Here is a 9,400-nt window from a genome sequence, read left to right as displayed (position 1 = left end):
CCCTGAAACACTGGTCTTGCTACCATCTAAAAGTTGATGTGCTGTCCAGAAATTCTTCCATTGGTTGTATAGACACAGCAAATAAGTCTATTACAAATGGAGGGATGGTATCTGTGTCTACACCCGTTTGCACTCACAGAAAATGGCATACAGGCACAATGATGTCATATTGTGTTCAAAGTCAGTTCTTTTATGTAATTTCTCAACTAAACTTTTGCTCTCAGAAAACAGGTTCTTATTGCATTTTTTAAGATGCCTTTTGGTGAAAAAAATTTTAACTTTTCATGGACATATGATCATTCTACTTGTGAGCTCACAAGGCATAGCTGACACATACAAGTCACATAATATGATGTGCATTCCACTTATTCATTAAAATTGGAGGCTGCCTGCTTCAAATGCATTTCGTGCTACCAAAATATGAACCAGAAAAACTTGGTTTATAATACTTAATTCTACTTGTCTTAATCAAGAACAACTATTAATATACTTTTAGACAGAGATATGAACAGTGATGTTTGTATATTCTCAATAGCTTCACACTAATTTATTTTTCAGAATATATTAAAATAAATACAATCTACTTCCAATAGTTACTATTAATATTTTTCCCTTTTGTTTCCTGAAAACAGTCAGGCTGTAGCTTAAAAAATTACAGTGGTGAATCTAATCAACTCTACTTCATATATAATTTAAAACATATTTTATGATTCATTTTAGAAAGCATATATTAAAAACTGTATTGAAATAACTTTTAATTATGGATTTACATGGCAAATTTGAAACTAGTGATCTGGCTAAAATAGGCAACCATGCTTAAGGAGTTGTAACACTTAGAGAAATTGTAAAGTAATTCTTATGAACAGTAATTACTGAAAGTTAAAAAAGACTAAATGAGGTCATGGATTTGTTGTTGGTAAATTATTGAGTTCATGTAAATTAAAAAATTCCTTTCCAGCTGGGCATGGTGGCACACACCTTTAATCTCAACACTCCTGAGGCAGAGGCAAGAGGATCTCTGTGAGTTCGAGGCAATCCTGGTCTCCACAGCGAATCCAGGCCAGCTGTGGGGAGATCTTGTCTCAAAAAGACCAAGAAAAAAAAAATCCTTTCCAAACATAATTATGTAAACTATGTTGGTGGTTTGAAAGAAATCATATTCTGTTACACATAAATAGCAATGAATATCTACCTTGCATTTTTTTAAGCCCAGAAAAAGTAATTCCTTCTCCAGTTGCCTGAAAAACTCAGATTTATTTTAGTCTAGGTAAAAATTCTGGGACTTGTGTACAACATCACAGCCATGTAAAATCCGTTCCTTTTCCACCCAACCACATCCTCCAAACAAGTTTGAATAAAAAAAGCATACTCCCAAATATAACATAAAAAACTCTTAACTCCCAAACCAAACAACATAATGGTGAGTAGTCAATTTTTTAAAAAGGTGACAACACTGGTAACATTATTTTCACTTTATCTACATGATGTCATTGCTTCACCGATACTAAGTGTCCTTGTAGCTTGAGAGAATCCAGTGCAAAGAATTTAAGGGAAGAGCCCTAGTCATCTGGGCAGTGCAAGTGCTTGGTAGAGCCAGTGTCCTTCTAAGTAGAGGGCTGCTACACATCGCTGGGAGACCGTGCTCTCTGGGACAGAGAGGAAGGGATGCAGCCACAGCAAATGAGGCAGAGGGCTTTCTGGATCTCTTGGTTTCTGAAAGCGTAAATGACAGGGTTGATGATGGAGTTGTAGGTTGCGGGTAGGAGTGTGGCGTAGGTGTAGATGGAGGGGTAGGTGTAATCTGCGATCAAGGAATAGAGGGTGAAAGGCATCCAGCATGCAGCGAAAGTCCCCAGGATGATGGCCAGCGTCGAGACCCCTTTCCGAGTGGTCACGTAGTGCGACGTGGCCAGGAAGTGATGCTGCAGAGCTATCTGATGGGCGTGCCTCATCACAATCTTACAAATCTGAATGTAGAGTTGAAGCATCAAAGCAAACATGAAGAGGAAGGAGACAGAAAGGATGGCCGTGTTGTTCTTGGTCAGAGGTTTGACCACGCTGCAGGTGGACTCATCCCTCAGGCAGTTCCAGCCCATGATGGGCAGCAGCCCCAGGCAGATGGAGGCTCCCCAGAGGATGATCAGCATGACATAAGTAAATGTAACCGTCCTCTCCGAATGGTACGTCAGGGCGTAATACAGCGAGAGGTAGCGGTCCACAGTGATAGCCAGCAAACTGCAGACAGAGGCAGAGAAAGAGGCGACAATGAGTCCAATTGTGACCAGCTTTGTGGCTTCTGACTGCAGCAGGTAGGCAAAAACAAAATTGACAATGAGTCCGATGCCAGCCAGGAGGTCTGCAAGAGCCAGGCTGCCTATCAGCAGGAACATGGGTGCACGCAGGCTGGGGTTGTGGAAGATGATAAGGACCACAACGGCATTTTCACAGGAGATGAGGGTTCCTGAGGTGCACAGAACAATGTCCCAGGGGTTGACTACCAGCTCAGGCTGTGGGTCCACAACAGGAACCTGGGAGGGGACAGCGACTGAGACGTTCTCCAGGGCACCGGCATCTATATAATCCCGAGGCAGCCCGCTTAAATTGACCTTCAGGTCTTCATTCATTTTAATCCCTGTCCTCTTCAACGGAAAGACAGGCTTTTTAATGTTTGGGTACGACCTGATGACAACCCAAGATCATGCAAAACACAGACAGACAGACAGACAGACAGACAAGACAGACGAACGGACAGACAGCCCCTGCTCACATACCAGTGTCAAATGCCACAAGCTCGGGAATTATAAACGGCGGGGAAATAAAATAAAAGCCAAAGTGGATTAAACCCCACAACCAAAAATGTCGTTTTTCACTGGGGGGAACACGGGACAGGACTTCCAAACATGAGTGTAAGCGAGACAGACAGACAGACAGACAGACAGACAGACAGACAGACACACACACACACACACACACACACACACACACACTCGCGGCGGTCTGCTCGCCAAAGCGCCGGGAATGCACATTTGCGAATTGCATCTTGCATGCTGAAAATGAACAACTGTTTGACATCTGGGCAGCTGCCGGGAACGCCACCCAGCAGCCACAAGTCTGGAGGAGGGAGCCGCCATCCTCGATGGAATATTTAAACCGCCTCAAACTCCCACCCTCCCAAAGCATCCCCCGCGCGCGTGCACACCCTCAAACACACCTCCGGACCAAAACAAAGAGGGGGGGTCTCAGGCTCTCCCCATGTGCACAGAGCAGTGAGCGAGGACCACGGAAGGCAGGTGTGTGCGACAGAGGTGCAGAGACAGACAGACGGATGCTCATGCATTGCCACCGCTCCCCTAGCAGGGACGCGCGGGGGACTGACAGGGGGCGGGGACAGGCAGCCTGGGGGCGGGGGTCATCGGGGGTCACCTTGGCACGCCCTGGCTGAAGGGGCTCCTCCGGTGCTTCCAGAGAGAGCGTGCTGCCCGCGTCGCACGTCGGTGATGGCGCCTGCAGCGAGGGGCCGGGGTGGGGAGGCGGGGGGCGCTCGGCAGCAGGTGAGCCGGCCTCAGGTGAGCGGCTGGCTGCGCTCGCGCTGGGCTCTGCGCCCTGCGCTCGCCTGGCCCACACGCTCCCAGCGCGCCCCCGTTCTGCGCGTACCCGCCCGCGCGCCCGCGGAAACCGCGGGAGGCAGTGCGCGCTGCACCGGGCAAGGGGTGGCGAGGGTCTGCGTTGGGTGGGCGAGGGTGGCCCACGTAGGATGCCTAGAGTAAGGGAAGCGCGCGCCGCCAGGGCCACACCCGGCGGTGATGGCCACCGAGCAGAGCGGCAGAGCACTGCTGGGGAGCTCCGCGACCTATTTTGTTCCTGTGGCTTCTCCGGGAGCCCCGGACTCCGTGGGCCACGGTTCTTCATGCCTTTCCCCAAACTGCCACGTTCATGGCCAGAATGGCGTAGAGGCGATACCATTTTTTTCAGGATCTGCAGGAGGGCTGAGGCGTGAGCACATTAGGGCGGAGGAGCCTTAAAACAGCTAAATGCTCAGCCAGCTCTTTTAGAATTACAGTTGGTCACTCTGCAGAGGGACTCTTTTCCTCACATGTGTCCAGGGCCTAGTTCGATATTATTGTTCTCCGGGACATTTGCTGAACTGCATAGATGCTGCTGCTGCGTGGATCACCATTATCGTCACCAAATTGCACTTATTAAGTGCTCTTGGAGCGGTTTTCGAATGGAAATCATTTAGGGAGTTCTTGTAAAAGCTTCCGGCAGGCGCTGGCCCCAACCCAATTCATTTGAGTACTGAATACTGAAGAGAGGCTGTTAATTTATTGCTTCCCTTTACCACATCAATGGAGTCTAGGATTAAGGACCTGATAGTTGTGCTTTATAAGCCTGAGTCTCCTCCCAGCACCAGAGCGTCACTCAGATCAAATTGTAAATTTAAACATGAACTCCAGCTTAAAGGTGGAGGATGAAAAACCGTGTAATTTTTGTGTGATCGGGATTTTGGGGGGGGGCAAGGACCCTCCAAACCTTTCTGCGGGATGTGGGGGTGGGTTAACTGCCTCCCCCTGATGGTCACTGCGGTGCCTATTCCAGCCCAGCAGGCTCTCAACCTTAGCTGCTTTTTCCCTTCATCCCTCCTTCTCATATCAGTCAGCTGCTGACTTTGCTCTCCTGGCTGGCCCAACCCCTCCCCTTCACCTCCCTGCCTGCAGCCCTCCTCATCTTCCACCTGAGCTTCTAGTACCTACCCTCTCCCTCTTTCTCACCCAGGCAATTCTCTGCCAGGGTGTGGCACTGCCTCAATTTAGCACATCCATTCCACACAGTCTGAGAGCGCACATTGCTTCCAGAATCATCTGCACTTTCTACCTGGACAGATTCTGCTTCTGGCCACAGGGACATTTTTCTTTTGTTTTGTACTGTGTCCTGTCACTTCCCGCAGAAGACTCCAAGATATTTCCTGGATCCTCTCTTCCCTACAGCAATACTTTTCAAAACTTGTTTGTGCATACAAACCACCTAACTTACAAACCAGCAGATCCAAGGTGGGGTCCAGATTCTGTCTTCCCAACTCTCTGTCCCAGATGTCTATACTACTGGACTGCAGGTCACACTTAGAGAAGCAAGGTTCTGTGGAGTGTAAGCAGTCACGTGTATAGTAGGGAGGTATCAGGTGCCTGTTTGCCCAAGGACAGTGCTAAAGGCTGAGTATACAAATTCAGTAAGACAAAATCTTGTGCTCACAGCATGCCATCATCCACTGGTAAGACAAAAACCAGCAAAAATACCAGACAACAGGTGCTTTGGTGAAGAAATGTCCATTTTCCTTTTGAGTTCTGTGTGACGAATCAAAGCATTTTTAGAATAGGGCAATGAAAATGAACAGTGTTTTCATATACACATATACACACATGAACAGTGTTTTCATATAACAAAAGACAGCTCAACCCTCTTGCTCAAATTTTCCAAGCCTCCCATTGGCTGAACAGTTTAGGAAAAGTGATTTCATAGAACTCACAAGGCACTCTTCTAACCAAGAGCACTAGTATGGGCCTTGACCTCACAGTGAACTTACTCAACAGTGGAATTCACTCACTTTTCCCAAGAGCTGAGACTGAATGGAATCTGTGGTCGTACACTGGAGTGAAAGCACCCTGCCCATGAGCTGCTCTCCAAGCCTGGAATCTACTTGCTCTTTGGGTGTTTGGGAATAAAGAAAAGGAATGAGCTGAAGATTGGTATTGAGGTGATGGCAGAGGTAGGCAGAGTTTTGTACTGAATCCTGGGAAGAGTCAAAGGAACTGAGTGGATATATGACATGTACCAGTAGATGACTACTGCCGTGTGGCTGTGTCACAGCAGAGTGTCTGCTCCATGACTCTAGGTGGCTGGCCTCAACTGTGCTCACAGTTTGGTCTCTTCTCTCCTTACCCTTGAATGATGACTTGTGACTTTACTGTACTTCTAATTACATATTTATTGGTGCACTTAAGACTTCTGTTACCCAGAGCAGAAATTCAGTTCAAACCAGATTAAGACATTTTGCTGTCTGGCATGCCCAGGAAAGAGCTAGAGTGTTTCATGGAAGAGGAGCAGTTACAAGAAGCATTTGCCTGAGAGTGGGCAGTCAGTTCCCTCTTGATTTATTTCTGTTCCCTTTGCTTTTCTGTTTGTTGGCATGGTGCTTTCCTACCTGAGGCCAGTTTCTTCCTTGCAGCCACGCCAAGTGGTCCTAGGTAGCCATGGGCTTACACCCTGAGACCATCATCCTAGCATGCAGAGGGGAACTCCATGGAGAATCATAGTGCAGCCTGAGATGAGTGCCCAGGGACGAACAAGCTGCTGTGACTAAGGGACAAAATGCATGCATTGCCCAGACCTGTGCCTATTGAGTGCTGGCCAGGATGTCTGCTATAGTTTGGATCATGAATGCCCCTCAAAGATACATGTGTTATGCTGGGCACGGTGGTATGTACCTGCAATCCCAGCACCTGGGAGGTTAAGGCAGGAAGATCAAGAGATCAAAGTCATCCTTGTCTATATAGAAAGTTTAACTCCAGCCTGGGCTATATGAGACTGTCTCAGAAAAAAATAATAGAGAAAAAGAAAAAAAAATAGCTATTATAAAGGCTTGGATCCCAGGGTGACTCTTTTGGGAGGTGATGGACCCTGGAGGAGGTGGAGCCTCGTGGGAGACCACTGAGGTGTGTCCCAGAAAAGGAACTCTGGCCCCTTATCCCTCTCTTTGCTCAGCCATGATGGACTACCACACCTCCAGCTCATATCAATGAGGCCCAATGATCATGTGCTGGAACCTCCAAAACTGCGACCCTAAATAAACCTTTCTCTTTGTAATTGACTATCTCACGTATTTTGTTATAATGGCCGAAAGCTGACTAACCCTGTCCCATCTGAATTTTCCCAAGTGAGCACTTTCTCAGAGGAAAAGAGACATGGAATAGCAGGTAGGAGAAATGTAGGGAGAATGGGCAGATCAAAAAGTTTTGCACAGGCTTCAGCAATGAGGGTCATAAAAGGACTGTCTACAAAGCTGTCTTTTCAATGTATTCTGCCCATTATAAGATGCTTCAGAAGATGCCCTTGCTGTGTGACATTTATTGCCTTTCTATCACTCACCTTTTCCATCACTTATTTTATAACTTTGGCAAGAATTTTCAAACCTTTCAGTATGGTCACAGCCTATATGAAAAATTCCTGCCTTACGTGAGAACAACTCTGTGCCCACTTTAATCAGGAATAGCATCTTTGTCAACCTAAACCTGAGACCATAAAATTTGTAAATTATAAGGCTACATCAGATCACTGGCAGGAGCAAGGTATATAATGCTGTACGCCGTGCCTGAGCTGAGCTCTTGCTTGTGTTAATAACTAGTCAGTTTTCACAGACGTGATTAATTGCTGTACTATTCCGAACCAGATTGTCCAGTCATGGGTACATCACCTAGAAATAAATCATGATCCCAAGTTAAACTGCAGTTTTATTTCTTTATCTTTCAGCACATGACCACATAGCCTACCTATAGACAAGTGAGTATTTCACAAGTGTACAGTGTGATGGAAAGATACTAAATGAAGATACGCATGGCACTACTTTCTTGAGAAACAGCATATTGCCAGACAGAGCCTTCATCTTGTTGGCTTATTGCTTTGCCTTGATGGACTACCACATCTCCAGCTCACGTCAATGAGGCCCAATGATCATGTCCTAGGACCTCCAAAACTGCAATCCTGAAAGGAGATAACTGTCCTGAATTCTAGTAACATAGATTATAATTTCCTGTTTAGGGACTTTATAGCAATAGAATCAGGTGGCACATATCCTTTTGTGCTGGTTTTATTCACTTATGCCTGTGAGAAGTATTTGTTTGTTGCATGAAGCAGAAGTCTATTCTTTTTCATGGCAGTATGGCAGCCTATCACATGAGCATCGTCTTTGTTTGGGCTGCTGTAACACTATAGCTTAATCATCCGAAGTATATTGCTTACAGTTCTGGATGTCAGGAAGGCCCAAGCAAGCCACCTGCAGATTTGGCATCTAGTGTGCTCTCATTCTTCATAGATGGTGTCTTCCTCCTTGATCTGCACATGGTAGAAGAAGTGAACAAGCTATTTAGCCTCTTCTATAAGGGCACTGATCCCCTTCATGAAGGCAGAGCCCTCAGGACCTAATCACCTCCTGCAGGCCCTGCCTTTTAATGCTAACACATTAGGAATTAAGTTTTAGCATATGGATATTAAGGAGACAGTCAGTCTATTAAAATATAACTTTTCATTCATTTCTTGTTCATCAATACAGGGTTGTTCTTTGGTTTGGCTTTTGTTAACAAATCCATAATGAACATTCTTGCCCACGACAGCTAAAACCCACTGGCCATTCAGGGACCCTGACATAAGTCTGGCATTTGCTGTAGAATGAGAGAAGTTGTTACCTGTTCTTGTTGGAGATCCCAAACCACTGTCTCAGTCTGAACATCAAAAGATTCAGAACATCAAGAGGCCTTGACCTGCCTAGTCCTGATGGGCAGGGCCAGCTGGGAGGTGTCACTGTGTCATTGGCATTTCTACCCGAAGTTAACAGGAAAGGAGGAGGAAGAAAGAGCCATAAGGATGTGGAGGTTGAGCTCACAAACCATCTGAGCATCTTCAGTGCCTCCTTGGGGGTCATGTTGTTAGTATAAGGAATTGTCTTGGGGATGGAGAGATGGCTCAGTGGTTAAGAACACTGTTCTTGCAGAAGACCCGGGTTTGAATCCCAGCACCCACACCGCCACTAACAACTGTCCTTAACTCTAGTTCCAGGGGATCTGACAGCCTCTTCTGTCTTCCTTGGGCATTGCACAACACTACACTTACCTACATGCAGGCAACACACACATACACATAAAATAAAAATAATAAATAAAATTTTTTTTAAAAAAGAAATTGTCTTATAGTAAGGGCTATTACCCCTGATTTGGGCAGTGTAGTTCAAAACAGGTACTAGCTACCAACTCCAATGGTCAGAGATCCTGGAAAGTCTCTTTCTGGGGCTTGACACCTGCTATGTGTAACTAACTGAGAAGGCAAGGAAAGAAGCAAACGATCAGCATGGTATTGATTCTTGCATCGCTAATCATTAGGAGCCCTTGTGTGGGCAGCCCGCTGGCGTGGTGTTTGCAATGAGCTAAAAGTTTTTGCAGCCAGCCTGACAGTGTATTTTCTTTGCAGAGCACCTTCCTAGGGGATCTGTCCTTAACACCACTGTGAGCCACTTATCTGCAATCTATCTCTTTCCTTGTGACCTGTTTATTCCTACCTAACAGAATGGACTCCTCTGTGTGGTTTGGGGGAAGCAGGTTGTGTTAGCCCTTCCTTCAGGTGAGGTTTGTAAATGCCA

At 46.3% G+C, this 9,400-nt stretch overlaps 1 protein-coding gene across 2 annotated transcripts; it reads right to left on the bottom strand.

Annotated features, from left to right (window-relative positions):
• Nucleotides 1-1,215: 1,215 nt before the first annotated feature.
• Nucleotides 1,216-3,514, bottom strand: Gpr12 (G protein-coupled receptor 12). Of its 2 annotated transcripts, none has more exons than XM_008829320.1 (2): nt 3,424-3,514; nt 1,216-2,639 (listed from the first exon to the last, which is right to left on the bottom strand). In XM_008829320.1, the coding sequence occupies exon 2, from the start codon at nt 2,622-2,624 to the stop codon at nt 1,620-1,622; it is 1,005 nt and encodes a 334-aa protein (XP_008827542.1). In that variant the 5' UTR covers nt 2,625-2,639; nt 3,424-3,514; the 3' UTR covers nt 1,216-1,619. The 2 variants fall into 2 exon arrangements, with proteins under 2 accessions (XP_008827542.1, XP_029417578.1); XM_029561718.1 differs by having other exon boundaries at nt 1,216-2,235.
• Nucleotides 3,515-9,400: the final 5,886 nt, after the last annotated feature.

Source organism: Nannospalax galili, unplaced genomic scaffold (genome assembly GCF_000622305.1).
Source record: "Nannospalax galili isolate Female #2095 unplaced genomic scaffold, S.galili_v1.0 scaffold1854, whole genome shotgun sequence".
Lineage (NCBI taxonomy): Eukaryota > Metazoa > Chordata > Mammalia > Rodentia > Spalacidae > Nannospalax > Nannospalax galili.
This window is presented reverse-complemented; position numbering and strand designations above follow the sequence as displayed.